The sequence below is a fragment of the Propithecus coquereli genome, unplaced genomic scaffold (assembly GCF_000956105.1).
Source record: "Propithecus coquereli isolate 6110/MARCELLA unplaced genomic scaffold, Pcoq_1.0 Scaffold268, whole genome shotgun sequence".
Lineage (NCBI taxonomy): Eukaryota > Metazoa > Chordata > Mammalia > Primates > Indriidae > Propithecus > Propithecus coquereli.
This window is the reverse complement of record NW_012148263.1, coordinates 1,088,810-1,116,516: the sequence shown is the minus strand read 5'-3', so window position 1 is coordinate 1,116,516 and position 27,707 is coordinate 1,088,810. Positions and strand designations below refer to the sequence as shown.

General features: G+C 34.6%; 1 protein-coding gene across 1 annotated transcript in view; it reads left to right on the top strand.

Moving 5' to 3' along the window:
* ATR (ATR serine/threonine kinase) overlaps positions 1-27,707 on the top strand; it is a 113,334-nt gene that overhangs the window by 66,787 nt on the left and 18,840 nt on the right. Inside the window, exons 29-38 of the mRNA XM_012647440.1 lie at positions 455-619; positions 2,321-2,412; positions 6,116-6,207; positions 6,446-6,623; positions 7,871-8,050; positions 8,833-8,992; positions 11,443-11,622; positions 21,090-21,232; positions 26,520-26,617; positions 27,100-27,332. Coding sequence (XP_012502894.1) covers positions 455-619; positions 2,321-2,412; positions 6,116-6,207; positions 6,446-6,623; positions 7,871-8,050; positions 8,833-8,992; positions 11,443-11,622; positions 21,090-21,232; positions 26,520-26,617; positions 27,100-27,332 — 1,521 coding nt within the window. The remainder of the gene's footprint in view (positions 1-454; positions 620-2,320; positions 2,413-6,115; positions 6,208-6,445; positions 6,624-7,870; positions 8,051-8,832; positions 8,993-11,442; positions 11,623-21,089; positions 21,233-26,519; positions 26,618-27,099; positions 27,333-27,707) is intronic.

Genomic DNA, 27,707 nt, shown 5'->3' with positions numbered 1-27,707 from the left:
ATTTGCATACACAAAGAGTGCAATGCGCACCACCCAAAGGATGGACATATTTGAAACTCGGACTTGGGGGGGGGGATGGGCAACATACATAACCTAAACATCTGTACCCCCATAATATGCTGAAATTAAAAAAAAAAAAAAAGAGTTTTAGGACTGTGAGGTTCTTTACAACCCTCATGATCAATAACAGTTACTGATGTAGATTTGTGTACAAGTAGATCAATAACAGTTACTGATGTAGATTTGTGTACAAGTAGAATAAGAAGGTTGAGGTAATAGAATGCCTGTAAATAAGTTTATAATTTTACAGTATCTCTGTCTTGAAACAAATACTTATTGTTACTTCGAGGCAAAATTTCTCATATGCTCTTTCTATATGAACTGGTGGTTGGATAGTTTTATTTCCGGTTGTGCTTTTTCCCTCATTTGATTGTTTTTTAATCATTGAACGAAGAAACTATATGCTGCTATGCATGAACCAGATGGAGTAGCTGGAGTAAGTGCAATTCGAAAAGCAGAACCATCTCTAAAAGAACAGATCCTTGAACATGAAAGCATTGGCTTGCTGAGGGATGCCACTGCCTGTTATGACAGAGCTATTCAGCTAGAACCAGACCAGGTAAGATAATAATGGAAAGGCAACATAATGAAAAGAGCCCTGAATAGGAGCTCTGGGAATCTTAGTTTCAATACTGTCTTTACCAATGTCACAGTGTGTCTGGAAAATATTTACCCTTCTTTGAATTTGAGTTTCCTAACAGATAAAAGTAGAGACTTCTGCTAAATAATCTCAAAAATCCCTTCCAATACCAAATGTCTATGATTTTAGATATCCCCCAAATGAATGAGATTTATTGTGGAGTATATTTATATTAAAATTGTGCATTTAATAACTCTAAAATTTATATAATCTTGGTTTACTATTTAAAGTATAAGCCATGCATCAATTTTTAGTAATAGTGATTCCCTATAGCCTAAGAAACATTTTCGTGTTTCACACCCCCCTCCTCCACTCACCCACATGCAAGTCTCTGAAACGGTCCCTTAGAGTCACTGAGCTACATTTACTAATAGAAGTAGGTTGTCTATTGGGCAAGTAAGGAGTTTTGAATCATTGATTTATAATTTTGCCTTTGATTCTCCCTAATCGTGGGGTATTTCTTTTTGTCATATTTGGCATGTTTAGTTTTTCAGAAGATCAATGTGTAAGTCCTTTATTTTTCATAATCTTGTTTTCAATTTTAAAGAATATTGGGCCAGGAATAGTGACTCATACCTTGGGAGGCCAAGGTGGGAGGATCACTTGAAGTCAGGAGTTTGAGATCAGCCTGAACAACATAGCAAGACCCATCTCTACAAAAACTAAAAAAATATCCAGGCATGGTGGAGCATGCCTGTAGTCCTAGCTATTCTGGAGGCTGAGGTGGGAGAATCACTTCAGCCCAGGAGTTCAAGGCTGCAATGAACTGTGGTTGCACCATAGCACTCCAGCCTGGGCAACAGAGCGAGACCCTATCTTTGAAAAAAAAAAAAAAAGAATATTTCATAAATTGCATAATCCTATTTAACTTTTTAGTTACTAAAGCCCAAACTCTATATTAATAACATTATGACCTTTCAGTTTTAATGTTTATGTGAGAAATATGATAATCTTTAAAAAATATTAAAGATATTGGATACTTTTATGGTCGTTACTTTTATATTTGATCTGAACCAAAAAGTACACTAAATTTGGAAAAATATAATAAATTCAATCCGAAATTTTTTAGGTTGTCTGCATTTATTTCTGTTACTTTAAATGTGTTAGGACATTGATAGGGAGTCCTGCTGTGTAGCCAAGGAAGTCAGTTTCAATTAAGAAAGGTAAGTACAATTAGATAAATAGTATTTTTTAAAGAATATCAGTTAAACTGGCCGGGCGTGGTGGCTCACGCCTGTAATCCTAGCACTCTGGGAGGATCGTTTGAGCTCAGGAGTTCTAGACCAGCCTGAGCAAGAGCGAGACCCCGTCTCTACTAAAAATAGAAAGAAATTATCTGGACAACTAAAAAATATATATATAGAAAAAAAAATTAGCCGGGCGTGGTGGCACATGCCTGTAGTCCCAGCTACTCAGGAGGCTGAGACAGAAGAATCGCTTGAGCCCAGGAGTGTGAGGTTGCTGTGAGCTAGGCTGACGCCACGGCACTCTAGCCAGGGCAACAGAGTGAGACTCTGTCTCAAAAAAAAAAAAAAAAAAAGAATATCAGTTAAACTGTTTTTGGTTCCCAAGGTATATTTGAAATAATAATTAATATTTTAAATATTTTTAAATTTCTAGATCATTCATTATCATGGTGTAGTGAAGTCCATGTTAGGTCTTGGTCAGCTGTCTACTGTAATCACTCAAGTGAATGGAGTGCATGCTAACAGGTAATACTTTATGTAAAAATGATTTTCTTTCATTATTTTGTCTGGAGAATTTTTAATTAGTGAATTGGGTGACTTAATGTATACTAAATTAATGAAATTTTTTATATGTCTTTATGGTGTTGGAGATAAGCACCAAAAGAATGGTTTTTGACTTTTTCATAAGTCGACCTACCACTTAATAGCTTATCTTCTGTCCGAAGAGTCATCCTTGAATTAGATTTGCTTTAAAACAGGAAGCTTTCAGAGCCCACCTGTTATTGGTGCAGCTCATATAGGTATTTCTTGGGCTGCAAAAGGCACCTATGCTCTGCTTACAGTATCAGCACCAGTTATTATCTGTGCTAGAGGTGGGAGAGGGAACTTTGTGACTGATTATGTAATACCACTGTAGGCTGTGTGGGTTGATCTTACACTAAAGGATAGATAAATATGAAAGCAGTATTTTCTAAAGAAAATGGGTTTATTGTAGCAAACCAGATTATACAAAAAATAATACACATACCTGGGAAAGATTAAGGCTGAATAGTTCTTCCAGTTTGGAGATTAACTGTAGAGATTGGCTCTGCTCTTGAAACTGCTTTGCTGTGAGAGCTGAAAGCCTTGTTCCTTAATATGTTCACCAGACCCCAAATGACTGTTCTGGGCAATAAGATCTGGTCAAAAGGGAATGGGATCTCCATTCACTAAAGAACACACAGGTCACTGTTTTTAGGTAGACCACTCTGAAGCCAACATTTTTTGAACAGTTTCTATAAGTTCCAAAACTGTGATTCATGAAGACTACCATTCTACAATGTCTGAGAGCAGAGAAGTTCACTGCTGATCAGATGGTATCACAGTACTGGAATTTATTGAAATGACAGGGAAACTTCACTGAAGTAGAGAATTATTATATGTTATAGATGTGTTTCTCTACTTTCCTTCTTAAGTGATGGGGAAAAAAAATTAGATGTGTTTCTTCAGACTAGTTGAAACCTTATGAATAAGTAGATTACAGGAATTTGGGAAAGTTTGTCATGGCTCAAATTGGGGTGTCAGGTTTTCTTATGACATAGCGCAGTTAGACTCCTCTTGTCTTTTCTTTGGGTCTGGGTCACATAGAACCTCCTGATCTTTGGGTTGTGAAAAGGCACATGTCCACATTCAATGAAGGGATGCTGTGTCACAGTGAAGCAAATGATCACTGAGGGGATGTGCTTTTCTTGGGGTGCATTTTGTGAAAGAGCTGTATGTGCAAATTGGCCCCCAAATGTCAAAGGAGCTGAGAAATGAAAGAATGCGGCAGATAAATCCAGTTTGTCAGTAAAGGGTAGTTTATTGGGGAACTTAGAGAAGGAAGCATGGTCTTGGATGGCAGGAAGACAGATGTCTGCACTATTACTCCCCAAACCCAGGGCTTATATACCACAGGGAAAAGGAGTACATACTTTATAGGGACAATTTAAGGGGTATGTGCTCTATGGAGACAATTAAAGGCAACCTTCCAGAACAGGCAAGAATGCTGTATGCATCATAGGCTGTAATTTGTGTGGTAACATCAAGGTTGCTTTGATCTAAAGACAGGATTTATAGTGAGCACATGTTCTTACAGTAGGTACAGTAAATAAAGTAGGAATCAGGAGGCATTCCTGGTACTGGGGTTAATCAGAAGTCAACGTGGCAGATTAGCATCCAAGATGGAGTCACTTTTGTCTCCACAGGGAAAATCTCTATTTGCATTTAAATAAATACCTTGCAAAAAATATTGACTGTGCTTGCCTTATACACTATTTTTTCGAATGTGCTCATTTATGTGGGTAAATTCTCATAGCCTGATTCTCATGGCCATTTGCTACTTTTTAGTATAAGGCTTGGTATGACATATCCCCTCTGGATAGCAAATACTGCTAATTCTACTCAGATTTTTATCCTGAAATTTTGATATTTTGGTGTCTGATGATAAGCTTGTAAAGTTTCAAAGCTGGACTTTTGAAAATTAGATTTCTATTGTATTTCTTTTAGCCTTAAGTTGTTTTTCGTGGTGTACATATTTAGAAATTGGAACATACTACTGCAATATTTATGCTGCTATTTTTAGACTTTTTAAGAAATAAAAATTGATTAGGTCATTTGTTATATTTTCTTTGTGTATTTTTTTTTTCTTTTAGAGATAGGGTCTTGCCCAGGCTGGAGTACAGTAGCCCAATCATAGCTCACTGTAACCTTGAACTTCTGGGCTCTAGGCTTCTAGTGATCCTTCTGCCTTAGCCTCCCAAGTGGCTAGGACTACAGGCACTACACACCATGCCAGCTAATTTTTAAATTTTTTTGTGGAGACAGGGATCTCCCTATGTTGCCCATGCTGGTCTCGAACTCCTCAAGTGATCCTCCTGCCTCGGCCTCCTGAAGTGCTGGTATTATAGGCGTAAGCCATCATGCCTGGTGTACTTTATATATTTTTACTGCAGAAAGAGCAAGGAGTGTTTTGACAATATTAGTCTTAGTCTCTCTGAATTTGTTGCCTTATTTATAATGTGGATATATATGTGCTATATGCAGTGTTATCGTATTATTAAATGAAAGACTGCACCTAGCCCAGAATCTAGCATATAGCAGATATTGAAACAATGTGGTTAGTAAAGAAGTAAGATAAGGAAAATCTTGGTGGGGCATGGTGGCTCACGCCTAGCACTCTGGGAGGCCAAGGTGGGCGGATTGTTTGAGCTCAGGAGTTCTAGACCAGCCTGAGCAAGAGCGAGACCCCGTCTCTACTAAAAAATAGAAAGAAATTATCTGGACAACTAAAAATACATAGAAAAAATTAGTCAGGCATGGTGACGCATGCCTGTAGTCCCAGCTACTAGGGAGGCTGAGGCAGTAGGATTGCTTGAGCCCAGGAGTTTGAGGTTGCTGTGAGCTAGGATGACACCACAGCACTCTAGCCCAGGCAATGGAGCGAGACTCTGTATTGAAAAAAGAAAAAGAAAAAAAAAAAGAAGTAACATAAGGAAAAGCTATTAATAGCTGCTTCTATGTAGTCACGATTACAAATATCATCGGTCATCCTAGTGTCACCTAAGTAGAATGCTTAGAAAAAATAATTAGCCTATGTCATGCTGGTTTTTACAAACTAAAACTTTAAATTAACTGAAAATGGTTTAAGAATAGGTATATATTTTAGGTAGCTAGTTTTGTATACTTTCTTATGCCATTGACACATCATTTGTAACTTTCTTATGCCCTTAGTATTGAGGGTTCTATGGACCCCGCAACTGTCCCTGACCCATTCCACTAGCCCCTACGTTTTTGTCTTAAGTTTAATTCAAAATCCCAAGTTAGTAGAATCGCTTACCTCTGAATTTATGTGATTGGTTGTTTTCCTTCCTTCCTCTTTGTTCAAGTTAAGCATGCAGCTAATTTTACAGTGGGCTTTGTTATTATCCAGGAATTAACTCTGCGCTAATATATTGCACAATTTGTTGAAGATTTTTTAATGGCTCTATCAGCTGTAATTAGAAAACATTTTTGAGGAATGGAAAGATTAAAATTTTCCAGGTGGTTTCTGGATAAAGATAATTATTTTGTATCTAAGTACAAATACAATATAAATATAATAAGTAGAGCAATAAATAAATGAAATAGAGTAAACGAATGAAAAACTCTCTAAATGCCACTTTAAATTTAAATAAATTAAAGTTTAGTTGATATGGGTTTCTTTTAATAGGTCTGAATGGACGGACGAATTAAATACATACAGAGTAGAAGCAGCTTGGAAATTGTCACAGTGGGATTTGGTGGAAAACTATTTAGCAACAGGTAAAATTACTTCTTAAAATATAAGCAGTTTCAATATGCCATAAATATTTGGATGTAAGTAGCTTAGCAACATTCATAATTAAGCTCTTAGCCTATTTTTTGATTGCCGTGTTTAGTTGTTCACAATAGAATGAAGCCGTCTATTCAGTATTTCTGCTGACCATTTTATCAAATGAAATAAAGCTGGCTCTTGGACCTAGCTACTATGACATTTCTTGATTCTTCATTTGTTTTTCAGATGGGAAATCTACAACATGGAGTGTCAGACTGGGCCAGCTATTATTGTCAGCCAAAAAAAGAGATATCACAGCTTTTTATGACACATTGAAACTAGTGAGAGCAGAACAAATTGTACCTCTTTCAGCTGCTAGCTTTGAAAGAGGCTCTTACCAAAGAGGATATGAATATATTGTAAGGTATTCTGAAGTTTCCATTTTTGTGTTCCTGGACTATAAATGTCACCTGACAGGGTTAGAATTTTTTGATGAGTAAATAATTGATGGTATGTTTGGTATCATGCATAGCTACACAGAATGGCTGTTTCATTCTTTTTACCTCATAATCATCCTATAGTCTTAAGAAAAATACTCTAACTAGCATCCTTTTAATTGGAAAGGCAATTATGAGACCAGTAAAAAAAATAACATATAAAACATAAACATAAAACAATAAAACATAGCATAATAAAAACATAACAAAAAATTTTATATTTGCCTTCTTAGTTTACTTTCTATATAACTAAACTAAATATAACATAGACATTTACTGTACCTGGCACATTGGTGCTTGGTACTTGTTGGTTCCCTTTCCTTCTTATTTAGAAATGCACTTCACATCTTCCCTCAAAATATAGGTATTACATTATCAGAAAAGAATATTAACTTTTAGAGGTGAGGAAGAAAATGATGGAAAACATTTTAGATCTATTAATTCCACCTGAGGAAAAATGGTAAAATAAGTATTAAAATTGAACTATAATAAATTTAAAAGATAATTAAGCGATTTTTTTTTAAGTTAGAAGAATTCACTGTATTTAGTATCAGCCCCTTTGGTAACATCTTAATGAAACCAGAAATTGAACTACTGAGTTTAATTCTGTTCTGTAACTATTCAACTATATCCTTTTGCCTTAAACAATGAGTCATAGACACTGACTGTTCTACAAAGGGAGAAAAAACTAGTGTGACTGTATCACAGTTTCTATCACTGTTAGGAAAAAAATTAAAACTGCATTAATTTCCTAATTTTTTAGTGTCATCTACTATGCTAGGCCTTCTTACAGTAGCACAAAAAATAAATACAAATACTTCCTATCGGTTCATAATGAATGGATCCATATTTTCTCTTTATTTCATGTAGGTAGTAAAGTTTGATCTTGATACATTTGAATTTGTTTTTATATACCCTTCTCCAATTTAGTTCATAGAAATTTGAGGATCACAGCAAAGCATTAAATATTTAAACTAGCATAATTTGATGTTTATATCCAGTGTGAAAAGATATAAATGTTACTGTTTGTAATCCAAGAATATGTATTAAAGTTCTACCAAAGAAAACTACACATTTTAGATTCTTCATGGCCAATTTAAAGTACATGCTTTATATATAAGATTAATAAGGCTGAATGCAATAACATTTTAACATAGGTTCTATCTATTTTCAGATTGCACATGTTGTGTGAGTTGGAGCATAGCATAAAACCACTTTTCCACCAGTCTCCAGGTGACAGTTCTCAAGAAGATTCTCTAAACTGGGTAGCTCGACTAGAAATGACCCAGAGTTCCTACAGAGCCAAGGAGCCCATCCTGGCTCTCCGGAGGGCATTATTAAGCCTCAACAAAAGGTTTTTCATACTACTTTTTTTTTTTTTCAATGTCAGTTATCTTGACTATGGTATTATATTTGGATACAATTTGGGAGTATTTATATTTCCTAATTTTCTGTCTGATCTCTATTTTTTCTGCTTTCAATTGTCAAGACTATACTATATATTTGAAAGGAACCTAGAGTTTAAGAATCACTTTTATATGACATTTATCTTTATTTTTTTTTAAATGTTAAAAACATACATGGGGAGACCAGACATGGTGGCTCATGACTGTAATCCCAGCACTTTGGAAAGCCAAGGTGGGAGGATTTCTTGAGACCAGGAGTTTTGAGATCAGCCTGGGCAACATAGTGAGACCCTATCTCTACAAAAAATAATTTAAAAATTAGCTGGACATGGTGGCTCTTGCGTATAGTCCCAGTTGCTCAGGAGGCTGTGGCAGGAGGATTGCTTAAGCCCAGGAGGTTGAATTTGCAGTGATCTATGTTAGCGCCACCACACTCCAGCATGGGCAATAGAACCTCAAACCTTGAGCAAGACTGTCTCAAACAAAAAAAAAAAAAACCACCATGTGGAGGGGCTTCTAATAAATGTCAAGAATGAGGTCTTCATAGACTTATACTAGATAAAAGGGAGCACTGTAAGAAAATTAAAATCATTTTCAACAAATTAATCATTGATTCCTTTGAAATAGCATATTGAGAAAGTTCTATGTTGGGAAGAGAGGTTTTAGTTAAGTCATTGAATACACTTAACAAATGCCCTCTTTCTCTCCCTGTTTTGCCACTTTCCTTTAGACCAGATTACAACGAAATGGTTGGAGAATGCTGGCTACAAAGTGCCAGAGTAGCTAGAAAGGCTGGTCACCACCAGACAGCCTACAATGCCCTCCTTAATGCAGGGGAATCACGACTCGCTGAACTGTATGTGGAAAGAGCAAAGTGGCTGTGGTCCAAGGTAATGGTCAATGGAATGTCATCAGTTAATTCTGTTGGGAATTACGTACTTTCTGCAAAGACCCTAGTGAGAGAAGGTCCCTAATCCAAATTCAGAACCTTTTTCTGTCACTTTTCTTCATTATTTATCTACCATAGTTTGGAAGAAACTGTTCCTTCTGCCTTGAAGTCCCCAAATATCTTCCCATTTCAAGACTGATTATACATTTCTTTCAGTTTTCATCTATCTTATATTTTTCTTGAGGAAAGGGACTGACTCTTAATTTATTTTCACTTTATGTATATAGGGTATATGTAGTAGGCACTCAATAAATATTTGTTAAATAAACATAACTCTGTTCCTTACATGTCTGGCAGATAATTAGATATATGTGGACTTGCCATGATTACTGTCAAGCTTCACTTGTAATCTAGCCTGTCAGGAAGGGCCTAGCATCAGAAAAGAACAGCAATCAGAACAGCCATCCCCAGATTAAAGAAATAGCGATAAGAAGGGGGCTTTTTAAATATCTGAACTACTTGCAAAGTTTATGCCCTAGCCTTAAATGGTTATTACTTGCATATCTCCTCATGCTTTCCACTAGTCTAGAATTAGTGGACATAGCATGTTCTGAAATTGACCCTTAGCAACTATGGTTGGTGCCATATGTGGTTACAACTTTGTGGTGGGTGAAATAGGAAAGGAAAGGAGATGTTTCCTAGATGAGAAGGGAAAGTAATAACTCTGCTTATATTAGTCAGTACCTGGTCATTTTATGAGCTAGTTCTAGTTTATGTATTGTAATACCTTAAACTCAATATGTTTAAAATGCAGTTCATCACCTAATACTCAATATCTGTTTATATTCCCATGTTCCCTATTTTTCTGAACAAGACTCTATTCCTTCCTCCCATCTAAAACAGAGATCTGGGCATCATCTTAAACTCCTTCCTTACCTTCACTTTTCTCATTCAGTTGCAGAATGAATCATGGTTCTCTCTCTCTTTTTTTTTCTTATTTTTATTTTTTTTGAGACAGAGTCTTGCTCTGTCGCCCTGGCTAGAGTGCAGTGGCATGATCAATCTCACTACAACTTCAAACTCCTAGGCTCAAGCAATCCTCCTACCTCAGCCTCCTGAGTAGCTGGTACTACAGGCATGCGTCACCATGCCCAGCTGATTTTTTCAATTTTTGGTAGAGACAGGGTCTTGCTCTTGCTCAGGCTGGTCTCAAATTGCTGACCTCAAGTGACCCTCCCACCTCAGCCTCCCAGAGTGCTAGGATTATAGGTGTGAGCCACCTCGCCTGGCCAATCATGGTTCTTTAACCTTAGAAATATCTCTTGAATCCTTTCCCTCTTATTTATTTCCACTGCTTTAATTCATGCCCTTATTATTTATGTCCTCTAACAATATTAACAGCCTTTCTTAGGATCTCACCATTTGTCTGTGTACATTATTGCCGTCTTTCATTTAGAAAGACTTTCTTTTAGATCTTTCTAAAATGCATATGGAATTATGTTGCTCCTTCAAAAAGATTAAATCCTTCAACATATTCTTCATACCTTTAGGACTAAGTCTGAACTCTAAGAAATACACAGATCCCTTTCTGATCGAGTCCTGGCCTACCTCTTCAGCTTTATTTATCACTATCTCACAAACCCTTTAGGCCTCAGCTAAAATCAGACTACTTGCTTTTCTCACAATTAAAATTATTAGTCCCTCTACTTAGAATGTTTTTCACTAAATTCTGTGTCAGGAAGATTTCTATTCATTCTTTAAGACCCAATTCTGATTTTCCCCATTGACAGCCTTTCCTGACAGCTGCTTTCTTCCATTTTCATATATCTTTAGGTAGATTTAGGGAAGTCCATTCTCTATTCTCTATAATACCCATGTATATTTCTCTGTTATAGCACTTAGCACAATATGTTGTTATTTTATGTAATCTGTTTCCTCATGTGATTATGAACTTTTTTAAGGCAGAGATTTTGATTTATTCATTATTGTTAGCCCTAATCATCTATATATATCTTCAGTTCCCCGCACTTTAATTACAGTCCTCTCTCTGTATCCATGGGGGGATTGGTTCCAGGACTTCCCCCAGATACCAAAATCTGTGGATGCTCAAGTCTCTTATATAAAATGGTGTGGTATATGCATATAGCCTACACACATTCTCCCATATACTTTAAATCATATCTAGATTACTTATAATAATAGCTAATACAGTGTAAATGCTATATAAATAGTTGTTATACTATATTGTTTATTTGTATTATTTATTGTTATGTTGTTGTTTTTTGTTATTTTTTTATTCCTAATATTTTTGATCCACTGTTACTTAAATCCATGATGTACAACCTGCAAATATAAAGCGCTGACTGTAATTGTAAAATGAATGAGTAAATGAATGCATGAATATAAGAAGAGTTCAAGTTAAAAAGCTTATTTTTGCCTTTTTTCTTTTAGGGTGATGTTCACCAGGCACTAATTGTGCTTCAGAAAGGCGTTGAATTATGTTTTCCTGAAAATAAAACCCCAACTGAGAGTAAGAACATGTTAATCCATGGTCGAGCTATGCTACTGGTGGGCCGATTTATGGAAGAAACAGCTAACTTTGAAAGCAATGCAGTTATGAAAAAATATAAGGCAAGTATATGTATAATGTAATTTCGGTTAACTCAATGAATCTTTTTTGGTTTTGTAACTAGATAAAATGATTTGAAGTCCATATTGAAGATCACATGTAGGAACATTTTTTGACCTTTTAGTGAAACTTAATAAGTATATGGAATTCCACAAAATAAATATACTTGTGAAACCACCACACAGGTCAAGAAGTAGAATATTATTAGAACTCCACAAACCACCACCCCTTAACCCCAGTAATCGCTTATTCTCACCTTCCCAAAGTTAACTACATCCTAGCCTGAAAATTTTTTAGCAAAAATAGTATATAACTTCCTTAGTAGGTATTAGACTTTATATAGATGGTGTTATAAGAGATATACCTCTCAGTAATCCATGAGTCAGTGAAAAAATTGCAATGGAAATTTAAAATTAGTTTGAACTGAATGATAATAAAAATATATATCAAAACCTGCGGGATGCAGCTAAAGCCATTCTTAAAAGGAATTTAAAATTTTATTTGCATATATTAGAAGAAAACAAAAGCTCAAAATTAATGAACTAAGTATCCATCTCAAGAAATTAGAGAAGGAACTGAGAAAGAGGAATTAAAAAAAAAAAAGCAAAAGAAAGGAAAAAATAAAGCTAAGGGGAGGTGGCTAGAATATGTGAGGCAGACTGAGAGAAAAGAGTTAAACAGAGGAGTTCCTGTCTGCATAGGAATCCCCTGAATCATTGCCTGAATACCAGGCTGCACATGAATAACTCAAAATTCTATGAGGCCAGGCTAAGAATAACTGCTAGGGAAAGAACAAACATGGGGAAACTATAAGAACAATTTCTAGAGCTCATACAAGTTTGAAAATCATTCAAATCACAGAAAGAGTCATTCAATACAGGAGCCAAATGGAGAGGCCTCACCACGTACTTAGAGCATTCAGTAGAGACCCTAAAAGGGCCCCACCTTAGAAGTGGGACTAAATTAGCCCTAGCCTAAAAGCCTACTCTACATCCTCACTAGAAGAGCATTAAAACACACTTTAAAAGGATCATGCTGATTTTCAAGTAACCTTACTGTCTACCAGATCAATGTCTAACACTCTTTAAAGGGATACAACAAAATCTAAAACTTGACAACATAAAATTACCTATGTCTAGCATCTAATAAAAAAAAAACTTATTGTATGTATGTGAGCCATAGACAAGAGAAAAATCAACCAATAGAAATAGTTCTAGAAAAGACAGAAATGATGAAATTAACAGATAAAGATTTTAAAGCAGCTGTTGTAAATATGTTCCATAAGCTTAAGAACATAGACAAGAACAAGAGCACGATGAGGAGAGAAATTGAAGATATGAGAAAGACCTAAATGGAACAAAGAGCCAAAACAAGTGACCCAGACAACACTAATCTTAGATCCAGAAAATGTTGAATTCTGAATAAGATAAATAATGGGAACCCAGCCCCTGCTCCCTTGCTTGCAAGAAGACGCCATGCCACCTAAGAAACTAACCTTAATGTGCATAAAAAATAATATTATACTAAAGAGCAGTGATAATGAGGCAGTTCCTGAAGCCATACTTTATAAGTTTTACCTTCTCAATTGGAGAGATCTCCTGAAATTATTCCAGTCTGTAAGGCACACTAACTTCTGAGGCCCACAAAAACTCACTATTATTTAACAGCAAAATTTGATAGCAGACATTGCAGATCTCCTATCTCTGCCTGGGTACTAAAGCCTGAGGTGTGGGGAACAGAAAGAGAATGAGATGCTCTAAGGATACCAGGTTCTCATTAGTTTGGGTATATCCCTAATTTCCTGTCATAAAGGCCTGAGTAGCCTCTTCTTTTCTGCCTATTGCCTATACATGATATAGACAAAAGTGCTTAGAAAAGGGGGAGAGGCTCACCATTGTAGAATGATGTGGAGATCAGAGGGGCCACATATTGTATGATCCCATTTATGTCAAATGGCCAGAATAGGCAAATCCATAGAGACAGAGGTAAATTAATGGGTGCGAGAGGCTGGGGGTTGAGGATGGAAAGCAATTGCTAATTCATACAGTTCCTTTTTGGAGTGATGAAAGTGTTGTAGAATTAGATAGTGATGATGGTTGTATAGCTGTGACTAAAAGCCACTGTGAAAGTGTGAACTTTATAGTATGTGAATTATATCTCAATAAAGCTGTTATTTTAAAACATTACCCAAATGGAAGTCTTCATGTGAAAAAATATAATATCTGAAATTAAAAATTCCTAATATTGTAGTAACTAGAACTCTCATTATTGCTGTGGGAATGTAAATAATTAATATACATCTACCATGTGACTTAGCCATTCCATTCCTAGGTATTTATCCAAGAGAAATAAAATGGGAGTGACAGCAAATTAGATATTGCCAAAGTAAAGATTGGTGAAATTGAAAACAGCGATAGAAACTCTCAAAATGAAGCATGAAGAAGAAAAAGAGCCTGAAAAAAGAAAAAACAAAAACCATAGAGCCTTAGTGGCCTGTGGGATAATATCAAGAAGTCTAATAATACATATATTTAACACATTGACTGCCTCACTAGAAAAAAAATTTTTTTCCCTGGGGTCACAGTGTTTTATTAAAACAAAATGATCTGTTATAACTTCTTATTTTTTATTGTTTTCTGTGCGTCAGTTATATGCAATGCAATACACATTTTAGAATTAAGTTGTCAATATTAATTGTAACAATAAGAACATCAGTGAGTAAGATTTTCGTGAACCAACTGCAGGGTTTTGCTTCACGAGGCCCTGGGCTCAAAACTAGCCTGAGTTAAATACAACTCAGCTGGGAGTCAATGTGTTAAAAGTTTCAGGAGGAGAGGGAAGAGAGTTAGAGGACAGAAAAAGTAATTTAAATAAAGATAAAAATAAATAGAAAATGATATACAGTAGAAAGAATCAGTAAAACTGCAAGTTCTTTGAAAAGACCAGTAAAATCAGTAAACCCCTTATGAGATTCATAAGTTAAAAAAGAGAGAAACCACAAATAATTTCTGGAATGAATAAAGGAAAATCACTATTCATCTTAAAGACATTACTAACATCATAGAAAAATATGAACATCCTTGAGGCAGTACATTTGAAAATTTTTAAATAGATAAACTCCTAGGGAATAAAAGTTTTTTGCCAAACTTGACACAAGAAGGAATAGAAAATCTCAATAGTTGTCTAACTGTTAACGTATCAATAATTAAACAACTTACTACAAAGATTACTTGAAGGTTACTGGACTTCACTTTTGAATTCTACCAAATATTTGAAAGAGAATAATAGTAATCTTTTTCAAACTCTTTCACAGAGAATAGGAAAAGATAAAACGCTGACTAATTTGTCTTAGGCGTTTAGCCTACTCATGATACCAAAACTTAACAAGAACATTCCAAGAAAAGGAAATTATAGTCCAGTCTCACTCAGATACATAGATTCAGCAATCCTAAACAAAATAATTTGATTAAGTTTATTCCCAGTGTAAGGTTGATTCACTGGATGAAAACCAATTAGTGTAATTTACCACATGAGTGGAAATAAGGAGATAAATTATATAATTGTTTCCATAAGTGCAGAGAAGGCATTTGATAAAATTTAGCATCCATTCATGATTAAAAACTCTCAGCAAATTTGTAAGAAAAGAGAAAGTCATTTATTAGGTAGAGGGTATCTACAAAAGCCCGCAGCTTCTTACTAAACGGCAAAATGTTGATAGCTCTAATATCACCAGTTCTGTTAAACACTTACGGGAGATTGTAGCCAGTATAATAAGGAAAGAAAAAAGAGTGAAAGATATAAAGATCAGGGAAAAAAATATAAAGCATTTCTTAATTGCAGATGATATGTATGATTATATATATAGAAAATTCAAAAGTTATAGATACGTAAGTGTTGAGTGAGTTCAACAAGATTGCTTTATACAATATAATATATAAAATCAATTTTATTTTTATATACCAACAAGAAAGTAATTTAAAATATATCATTTACAAGCAACTAATGCTTGAACCAGTTGGATATATGTGTGAGGAAAAAAATAATATTTGACCTCTGCCTCACACCATAGACAAAATTGCTACAAAGTGGATTATAGATTTAAACCAAAAAGCTAAAATAATGAACTTCTGGATGGAAAAATAGAAGAAAATCTTTACAACCTTAGTGTTGGCAAGGGTTTCTTAGGTCACTAAAAGTGTTAACCATAACAGAAAAACTGATAAATTGGATTTCCATCAAAGTTAAAACATACTCTAGAAAAGACACTGTTAAGAAAATGAAAAAGTAAGCCAAAGACTGAGAGAAAATTCCTACAATACATATCTGACAGAGGATTTGTATCCACATGATAAAGAACTCTAAAACTTAATAAGACAAACAGCTCAATTTAAAGATCTATAAAAACCTTGAATAGACATTTCGTAAAAAATACATACAAATGGCCAAAAAACAAATAGAAAGATGTTTAACATCATTAGTCATCAAGAAGATACAAACTAAAACCATAATGCGATAAGAATTCACACATTACAATGGCTACAGTCTAAAAGACTAGCAGTATCTATTATTACAATAAATGGACCTGGTGAGAATATAAAATTTAGCATACACCTACCATATTTCATTCCATTCCTATGTGTTTATTCAAGAGAAATAATTGCATATGTCCATAAAAAGACTTGCACACAAATGTTTATAGCAGCTTTATTCACAAGAACTAGAAATAGCCCAGCTGGCCATCACAGAAGACTAGATAAGGGAATACTACTCTGCAACAAGAAGAAATGAACTTACTAGTACATGCCACAAGGTATATTAATGTCACAGAAATGCCAAATGAAAGAAGAGGGACGTAACAGGAACATACAGTGGTATGATTCCATTTATATAGAATTTTAGAACAGGTTAAACTATATGTGAAGAAACCATATCAGTCATTACCTGAGTAGTCAGTAGGAAATTGGTGGCGAAGCTGTGTACACACAGCAACTTTCAGGGAAGTTAGAAATGTTCATTATCTTGACTGGAGTGATGTGACGGTTCCATGGGGGTGTGTGTGTGTGTGTATGTGTGTGTTAAAAGCCATCAGTGTATACACTTAATATGTAAATTTTATTGTATGAAAATTATATCTTTAAAAAGTTGATTTAAAATTTTTAATGATACCATTTAGAATAGCAACAAAAACATGAAATACCTAGGATTAAGTTGCACCAAACACCTCTCCAAAAATAAATAAATAAATAAATAAATAAACTAAAACATTATTGAGTGAAGTTAAAAAAAAGGCCTAAATAAATCAGAAGTTATGGGACATACATGGTTGCAAAGACTAAATAATAGAAAGACATCGTTTTTCCACGAATTGACATAGAGGTTTAATGTAGTCCTCATCAAATGCTAACAGGTAATTGACAATTAGAATTTAAAATTTACATGAAAATCCAAAGGCCAAGAATAACCAACGTGTATTTTTTTCTCTGTCACTTTATTTTTTAAATTTAATTTATCTTATTTTTTAGAGACAGGATTTCTCTCTTTTGCCCAGACTAGAGTACAGTGGCATGATCATAGCTTGCTACAACCTCAAATTCCTGGGCTCAAGAGATCGATCCACCTCAGCCTCCCGAGTACCTGGGACTATAGGTGTGAGCCATCACACCTGGCTAATTAAAAAAAATTTTTTTTATAGAGACAGGGTCTTGCTATGTCACCCAGGCTGGTTTTTGAACTGGCCTCAAGCCAATCCTCCCGCCTTAGCCTCCCAAAGTGCTGGATTACAGGCATAAGCCACCATGCCTGTCCATTTTTAAAATTTTTATTTTAAAATAATCTTAGTCTTAAAACAAGTTGTAAAAATTGTATACAGAATTCCCATATCTACCCTTCACTTTGTTTCCCCTAATTTTGATATTACGCAACTGTAGTATGATGATTACAACTAGGAAACTAACATTGATAAAAATACTGTTAACTAAAGACCTTATTCACATTTTACCAGTTTTCTCAGTAATGCCCTTTTTCGATCTAGAATCTAATCCAGGATCTCATATAGCGTTAGTTGTCACGTCTCCTTCTTCTACTCCAATCTATCCAAAACACTCTTACTATATTGTATGAGTTAGGGTGCAGGCAGAAAATAGATGGCATAATCCAAAGAGATAATTAAAGAGAGTTTAATGAAAAGCTAGATTAAGAGAAATCAACAAAGGATGGGGAAGCTAATCCATGACTATTAACAGCAGGGAGCCATTGGCATTTCTAGACCTGAAGAAGCAAGAGGGGAGAGCATTTACTGGAATCTGTAAAGAGAGCTATATTTGTAGGAAAAGGCCATTGGACCAGAACTTGACCTTAGGAAACGAAACACAACTATGGTCAACTGCAGCCCAGCAGGGAGGAAAACGGGGTAACCTCACTCTCCTCTACTCCTCTCATTTATTGCTGCCTTCCATTGCCTCAACCTGACAGGAAGCCAGAGGGCAAATAGGCCCATTGATTTAAATCATCAATGTCCATCTTCTGGGGCACCAAGCAGTGTGGAAAAGGCTAAAAGGTGGCAAGTATATCTGGAGGGGCAAGCTGAGAATAACCAGCATACATATCAAGACTTATTGTAAAGGTAGAGTAATTTATATAGTGGTATATTCATGTAAGGTCAGACAGATAAACCAATAGAACAGAACAGAGAGTCCAGACAAGTTCCAGATGATACTGTAGGATAGTGAAAGATAGTCTTTTCAATAAATGGTGTTGTGTTATTTGTATATCTTAGAGGAAAAAAATCAAATTTGATCCCTTTTTCATACCATAAACTAGACTAAACTTGAGATAGATTGTTGATCTAGGTTAGGACTTCTTTAACAGAACAAAAACACTAACCATGAAGAAATAATAACTTCTGTTCATCAGAAGATACAATTGTGAGTTAGAGGCAAGCTACAGATTAGAAGATACTTGCAACACATATAAATGATACTCTTCTAATCTGGCTCATAATCCAGAATATAATATGACCCAACATGTCATCATAGGATATGTACAAGAATAACATCATTATTTGTAAATTTTATACTGGAAGTAACCCAAACGTCAATCAGTTACAGAATGGATAAATAAATAATAGCATATTCTTGTAATGGAATCCTATAAAGCAAACTGACTTGGATTGATTTCACAAATATGTTGAATGAAAGAAGCCAGATACGAAATAATACATGTAGTATGATTCTTTCTATTTATAAAAAATTAAAACATGGGCAAAACGAAGCTATTGTATTAGAAATCAGGATAGTGGTTATTTTGGGGAAAAAAGAAAGTAGTCGCGATTTGGAAGATGAATGGTAGGGCTCATGTTTCCGGAGTTCTTGTATGGAGAGGGTCAATTTGTGGTAACTGATCAAGCTGTACACATAAGATTTGTGTATGTTTCTATATGTGAGTTTTACTTTTCAAAATAAAATTTTAAAATCTTAACTATTAATAAAAAGGGAGAGAAAGAAAAGGAAGAAAAGATGGAGAGAGGGAAAGAGGGAAAAAGGCAGGCAGAAAGGCAGGAAGGAAGAACCAGATTGAATAATAGATTTTTTTCTGCATGGGAGAAGCCCACTGGCAGCCTTGTCCCTGTGTGGCTGGTTGGGTACATGAACTGAGCATCTGTTCCACACATCTAATCATGTCATTCTCTCCTCTATTCCTGGCAGGTTTATGTCTGTAGGGTCTCAAGATTAGATCCAGTAGAAACTCAAGGTCTCATTTAAGGTTCCTGGTCTAAACAATGTTCTTAAACTTGCTTGGATTAAGAGTGGAATTTCATTTAAAAAAAATTTTTTTTGTCAGTCATTTTGTCATGTATTTCCCATCACGTTTCAAATAACATTAAAAATTAATCAGCCACACAAATATTTGAAGGGCAGGAATAGTGAGAGGAAATGACAGAGTGACTGAGTGAGAGTGGCCAGAAAGATAGGAGAAAGCTTGAAAGATTGTGGCTTCAGAAAAGCCAAGGGAGGAAAGCATTTGAAAAAAGTATCTTGTACAACAGAAACAGTTGCTGAGATGAGATGAGAATTGGAAAGTATCTTTTGGATTTAAGGAGCTAGTGCAATGTAGTGGTGAAGACTAATGCCAAAAAGAAATATTAATAGTTTGAGGCTAGTCACAGTGGCCCAGACCTGTAATCTCAGCCCTTTGGGAGGCTAAGGCAGGAGGATCACTTGAGGCCTGGAGTTTGAGACCATCCTGGGCAGCATAGTGAGACCCCATCACTACAAAAGACTTTTTTTTAAAATTAGCCAGTCATGTTGGCGTTTGCCTGTAGTCCCTGCTACTTAGGAAGCTGAGGCCGGAGGATTGCCTTAGCCCGGGAATTGAAGGCTGCAGTGAGCTGTGATCACACCACTGCACTCTAACCTGGGTGATAGACTCTGTCTCTTTAAAAAGAAAAAGAAAAGAAAAAAATAGTTTGAGGAATGAATGTGAGGTAGCAAATTCTTTTTAGAAGCCTGATTATGAAGGAATTGAGAAAGAGTACAATAACTGTTAGGGAGGGTGCTCATACTACAGGCTGAGAAAAAATTCTAGACTCGAATATTAAGATAGGTTTTGAAGTAAGTTTACCTTACTTTCCAAGGGAGGAAAGAGCATGGCATGAAAGAAAGAAGAAATGCCTACCCAAGGATGAGTGGCTTGTGCTTTTATTGGGGTTGTAGAATAGTTATTGTTGTAAAATGATAATGGGAGGCAATTTTTTTTCTTCTCTGCTAGGCTGGCTTTATCAGACTTCTTAGAATGTGGTCTGGTGGATGTGGAGGATGTGGAGGATGTGCCTTTTCTGTCTGCTCAACACTTTTCAAATGCTGTAAAACAAACTCTCAAAGAAAATAAGTTAAGCCACAGGTGGTTAAACAAACAAGGGGGCAGTGATTTTTTTTTCTCCTTTTTCTATGTTAGATGGTTTACTAACAATGCTGTCCTTTCAATAACTTGTGAGAGATCTTGGAGAAAAATAAGATATGTGATTTTTATTTTGCCATAATTTTTATGCTTTTTAAAGTCCTACCCTCTTCAGAAATTTGACATTACTTCTACTTTCATTGAGGATTTTTTAAAATGCCCTTTACAATATACATGTATATATACACACACACATATAAAATAATCCATCTGGAAATTATTTTGATATATTTTATAAAGTAGTGATATAAATGGAGTTTTCTTCTCCTAAATAGCTAATTATTTAGCTATTTCATGTTGCCCAATAGATAACCCACCAGAACTGACCTGACATCCTTAGAAAACCTTTCTAAGGTAGCTATTCCTTATTCACATCAAAGAGTGAGTCTGCTTTTGACTTTACTCTGCCTAGGTGTGGGTCTCATACTTTTGATTCCTAATCATCTATTTATTCTTTACTTCCCAGCATAGTGTGGGATTTTCTTAGGTGAATATCCTATGGTCTCTTTTATAGGATGTGACGATGTTCCTGCCAGAGTGGGAAGATGGGCATTTTTACCTTGCCAAGTACTATGACAAATTGATGCCCATGGTCACAGACAACAAAATGGAAAAACAGGGTGATCTCATCCGGTATATAGTTCTTCATTTTGGAAGGTAAAGTGTGAGAATTGCATGTTTGCAGATTAAATATGTCAGGATAACTGTTAATATTGAATTGTCATCACATATCTTAGCATATTCTAGGTATTTTCTGCTTATCATTGATTCAATCTGTCACCTTACATGACGTGTAAATTCTTTCTTTATGTAACTTTTTTCACTTTAAGAAATAACTTTTTAATTAAAAAAGTAATATATGCATATATTTTTAAAAATTCTACAGCACCAGGAATATACAATGAAAATTAAGTATCCTTCCAGAAGGCCCTAAATCTAATGTATTTATTGCAGTGAAATATTTCCTTCTAGCCCATTCCAATAAGAAGTAATATATATGAAAATGATTTTGACATGAGACTTGTGGAAAGAGCTTATTCTTAAACTAGATAACATGAAATATAACTTTTAATTTCATATCAATATATTATAGTCAAATAGTATATTGTCTCACACCTACTGTTTCTATTTTGACAAATTATTAATTCCTAAGAAATAATAATAGCATTCCATACATTCTCCTTATCATACTCATGTACCATTGCTTTACATTGAAGGGTATCTTACTTCAGAGCAATGACTCTATTAAAATTGATTATTATCAGGTACTATGACATCTCAGGTAAATATCTTCAGGAATTAAAGCAATATTTTCCATTTGCAAGTGGTGTTAGGATAGCACGATTTATCTAAGCTTTTCTTCCCAAAATGAAGCTTAAGTTTTACAAAATCTAGACCTAATTTTATTAATGATTGTTTATGGCTTGTTATTGAGGAAGAATATCTGACCTATTGGCATTTTGAAATGGAAGCACAAGCAGAAGACAATTACTAAATGCATTTTTTCTTTTCTAAAATGAGTAATAGTTTCTTTCATTTGCTCTTTAGTCTTAGTATGTATCATGTGCCTGTATATCATCTGATATCAACATTCAAGCCACTGGCTTGATGATTTCCTAACTATATCTCTTTGCAGTGCATTGTTGCAGAAGTCTGGTAGACTTCATAAAGAAGATACACTAGCATACTGAATTCAACAGCACATTAAAAAGGTCATTCATCACGATCAAGTGAAATTTATTCCAGGATGCAAGGGTGGTTCAACATATACAAATCTATAGATGTGATACTCCACATTAACAGAATAAAGGACAAAAACCATATGATCATCTCAAATACATACAGAAAAAGCATTTGACAGAATTCACCATCTTTTCATGATTAAAAACACCCTCAAAAAATTAGGTATAGAAGGAATGTACCTCAATACAATAATGGCCGTATATGACAAACCCACAGCTAATGTCGTACTTGGTAAAAAGTTCAAAGCTTTTCCTCTAAGATTAGGAACAAGACAAAGACGCCTACTCTTGCCACTTCTGTTCAACACAGTACTAGATGTCCTAGGCACATCTCTTAGACAAGCGAAAGAAATACAAGGGATTAATATTGGAAAAGAAGTCAAATTGTCCTCTTTACAGACAGGACGATCTTATGTATTGAAAACCCTAAAGACTCCAACAAAAAACTCTTAGAACTAATAAATGAATTCAGTAAAGTTTCAGGATATGCATACAAAAGTCAGTAGCATTTCTATACACAAATAACAAAGTATCTGAAAATAAATTAACAGTCCCATTTACAATAATTACAAAAAATGAAATACTTATGAATAAATTTAAGGATGTGAAAGACCTGTACACTGAAAGCTATAAAACATTTATGAAAGAAATTGAAGATACAAATAAATGGAAAGATATCCTGTATTCTTGGATTGGAAGAATTAATATTATTAAAATATCCCTACTACCCAAAGAGATCTGTAAATTCAGTGTAATTCCTATCAAAATTCTAATGGCTTTTTTACAGAGGTAGAAAGCAATCCTAAAATCTGTATGGAACCACAAAAGAACCCAAATAGTCAAAGCTATCATGAGCAAAAACAACAAAGCTAAAGGCATCACACTACCTGACTTCAAAATATACTACAATAGTATGCTGCTGGCTTAAAAACAGCCACATAGACAAATGGAACAGAATTGAGAGCCTGGAAATAAATCCATGCATTTACAGTCAATTGATTTTCAACGGAGGTGCCAAGAACACACAGTAGGTAAAAGAGAATAAATATTGTTGGGACAACTGGATATCCATATGCAGAAAAATGAAATTAGACCCTTATCTCACACCATATACAAAAATAAACTCAAAGTGAATTTAAAAATTAAGTGTAAGACCTGAAGCTGTAAAACTACTAGAAGAAAACCTAGGCAAAAAGCTCTGTCACATCAGTCTGGACAATGATTTTTTGGACATGAACCATAAAGCACAGGCAACAAAAGCAAACATAGATAAATGGGGATTACATCAAACCAAAAAGCATAGCCAAGGAAATAATCAACAGAGTGATTCCAAGCTATGGAATGGGAGAAAATGTTTGCAAAACACATATCTGATAGGGAGTTAATAACCCATGTGTGACAACTCAGTAGTAAGAAAACGAATTACCAATTAAAAAATGGGCAAAGCATCTGCATAGATATTGCTCAAAAGACATAAAAATGGCCAACAGAGGTATATAAAAAATGCTCAACATCACTAATCATCAGAGAAATGCAGATTAAAACCTCAATGAGATATCACTTCACACCTGTTAGAATGACTATTATCAAAAAGACAAAAAGATAACAAGTGTTGGAGAGGATTTGGAGAAAAGGGAACCCTTGCACACTGGTGAGAATGTAAATTATTAATAGTACAGCCATTATGGAAAACAATATGGAGGTTCCTCAAATGTTAAAATTAGATCCACCATTGCTTCCTGGCATTTTGGCTAAGATCAAGTGTAAAATAGATCCACTATATGATCCAGCAATGCAACTACTGGGTATATATTCAAAGGAAATTAAATCAGTATGTTGAAGAAATTATCTACACTGCTATGTTTATTGCAGCATTTTTCATAACAGCCAAGCTATGGAATCAACCTAAGTGTCCTTCAAGGGATGAATGGATAAAGAAAATGTGATATATATGTGTATGCACACACGATGGAATACTATTCAGCCTTAAAGACACAAGTCTTGTAATTTATGACAACATGGATGAACGTGGAGGAGATTATTTAAAGTGAAATCAGGCAGGCATAGAAAGACAAAGACCGTGTGATCTCACTTATATGTAGAAACTAAAAATGTGTAACTCAGAGAGGAGGGGGCAAGGTTAAGGAGATGTTGGTCAAAGGGTACAGAATTTCAGTTGGATAGCAGGAATAAGTTGGAGAGATCTATTGTACAACATAATGACTACAGTTAACAACAATGTATTGTATTCTTGAAAATTGCTAAGAGAATAAATTTTAAATGTTCTCACTACAAAAAAAAAATGTGAGGTAATTAATTCCATTTAGCCATTCCAAAATATATACATATTTCAAAACCTGCTGTATATAAGTATATATAATTTTTATTTCTCAATTTAAATAAATAAATAAAATGATTTTTAAAAAACCAAACAATTGGCTGAGTGAGATGACTCATGCCTGTAATCCTAGCACTTTGGGAAGCCAAGGCGGGAAGATCACCTGAGCTCAGGAATTCAAGACCAGCCTGAGTAAGAGTGAGACCCTGTCTCTACAAAAGATAGAAAAATTAGCTAGGTGTAGTGGCACATGCCTAGAGTCCCAGCTACTTGGGAGGCTGAGGCAGGAGGATTGCTTGAGCCCAGGAGTTTGAGGTTGGAGTGAGCTATGATGATGCCACTGTACTCCAGTACTCCAGTACTGCAGCCCAGGCGACGGAGTGAGACCCTGTTTCAAAAAAAAAAAAAAATACACAATCGTTGTACACCTTAACAAAAAAAAAAAACACAAAACCTGCTGGCTCTCCTAAATTCTGGTGAAATAAATCTTGACAAAATGAGAAGGAAAGAAAATCCCCTCTTATAGTTCCTGAAAGGCAGATGCAATTCTGTGTAATAAAACTGTCTCTACAGGTCTCAAAAAAATATTTGTACACCCATGTTCATAGCAGCATTATTCACAATAGCCAAAACATGGAAGCAACCCAAGAGTTCATCTAGAGATGAATGGATAAGCAAAATGTGGTACAGACATACAATGGAATATTGTTCAGCCTTAAAAAGAAGGAAATTCTGATATATGCTACAACATGGATGAACCTTGAGGACATTATGCTAAATAAAATAAGCCAGTCACAGAAAGATAAATATTGTATAATTCTACTTATATGAGGTATCTAGAGTAGTTAAATTCATATAGATGGAAAGTATAACAGAATGGTGGTTGTCAGGGGCTGGGTAGGGGAAATGGGGAATTATTATGTAACGAGTATGGAATTTCACTTTGGGAGAATGAAAAGAGTTCTGGAAAGGGATTGTGATGATGGTTGCACAGCAATATGACTATACAACAAAATTAATGTACCACTTAACCGTGCACTTAAAAATGGTTATGATGGTAAATTTTATGTGTGTTTTACTACAGTAAAAAATGTATTTGTTTATTTTTGCCTCATGCTACCTTGTCTAAGATATAATAAACTTTTTTTTAAAAATATAAAATAAGGTGATGTCCAGGTCTCAAAAAAAAATTCGAGAAGGAGAGACCTTACTGACTTTTCACAGATTTCATGAGAAACAGGGTTGAGTGCTTTCTTCACAGGATGGTGAGGAAACTATACTTGATGAAAGATGTATACTGGTGATTGATAAGACACTAAGATTGGAAAATTATGGAGACCCAAGTTTGTGAATATTTGAATCCCAGACAGAGTCATTCACATAGTTTTAATCTATAGGTAGGTGATTCCTGGTTTTGAATAGGGGGAGAACATGATAAAGCCAGAATTTCAGGAATATTAATCTAAAATTTATTGCAGGGAAGAAATGTAGAATTAGGATGACCAAGTTATTGTAATTTTCCAGAAATGGCAAGATTGGGCTTGACCTAAGCTTATGGCCATGGAATGCAAGTAAGGCATGGAGATCCCAAGGAAAAACTCAAAGAAGTATTGACAGACTTTGATTATGTCAGAATTTGTATAATTTTTGCTACAAGGAATATAGAACTAAGTGAGAAATATAGTAATAAAAACAAGAGTGAGAGGAGTCAAAAATAACCTCCACTAGGAAGAAATATTGATACCACAATTTTTGTCAGAAGGCTTTATGTAACTGATGTGGTAGTTTAAGTCTTTAAATTTTAATTTATATAATGTAGAAAAGAGTACTATGCTAATAATATTTCTTATCTATTTAATTGCAGATCTCTGCAATATGGAAATCAATTCATATATCAGTCAATGCCACGAATGTTATCACTATGGCTTGATTTTGGTGCAAAGGCGTATGAATGGGAAAAAGGTATCACACTTCATGTAAAAATTTTAAGAGACTAGGAAGAATTATAACTTTGGTTTAAAGTCAGATTTGGCTTGACAATGTAATTTACTAAAAACTAGGAATGAATTTGTTCATTAAGATGTTATATTAGTGTAAGAAACTAAATGTTAAAAAGGAAAGGAAAGACAAATCATAGACTTTTTAAGTAGTTACAATTCAGGACCTGCAAGTTAAAATCTTTTAAACCAAATAATTTACCCTAAAAATTACAATGAATAGTGAAAATTAATATCCCTTGGGTTTTTCAATGGCCCTAAATATTTTTCCTACTTGGACAGGGACAGCTTTCTTTTCACAAATTAGCAAGTAATCTAGCTTTGGGCATGGAAATAAAATCTTTTAAAGGTGTTTTTAAAACAAAATTTTTCTTCTGTGAAATGAACTGATATATTTCTTTTTTTCTTTTTTTCTTTACTGTTTTTTAAACTCATTTTTCCCCCCAGCTGGCCGTTCTGATCGTGTACAAATGAGAAATGATTTAGCTAAAATAAACAAAGTTATCGCAGAGCACACAAATCATTTAGCTCCATATCAATTTTTGACTGCTTTTTCACAATTGATCTCTCGAATTTGTCATTCTCATGATGAAGTTTTTGTTGTCTTGATGGAAATAATAGCCAAAGTATTTCTAGCCTATCCTCAACAAGCAATGTGGATGATGACAGCTGTGTCAAAGGTAATATATTAACTACCATAGTGTCTTTTACCATTTTATATAAAATTGATTATTAATGTTAATATATAGATACAAGTTCAAGGGTTTCACTCTGTATTAGATTACTAATTTTAAATATCTTTTACAAGAGAAATTATTGCATTATATTTCATTTTAACATTTGGGGATATTTAGCATTTGAAATGAAGTAAGATCAAAGAATTCAGCATATGTTTTCATTATGAATTGTAGTGCTTGGTGCAAAATGGTAACCTATTTTTTTCCAAACGTTTTAATCCAAAGTACCTGAACTGTTAATACTAAAAAAAACTGTATTGCATTATTAATGGGAATTTATAAGTTGGTCAATATATTTAATAAGTAAATATTTTAGAG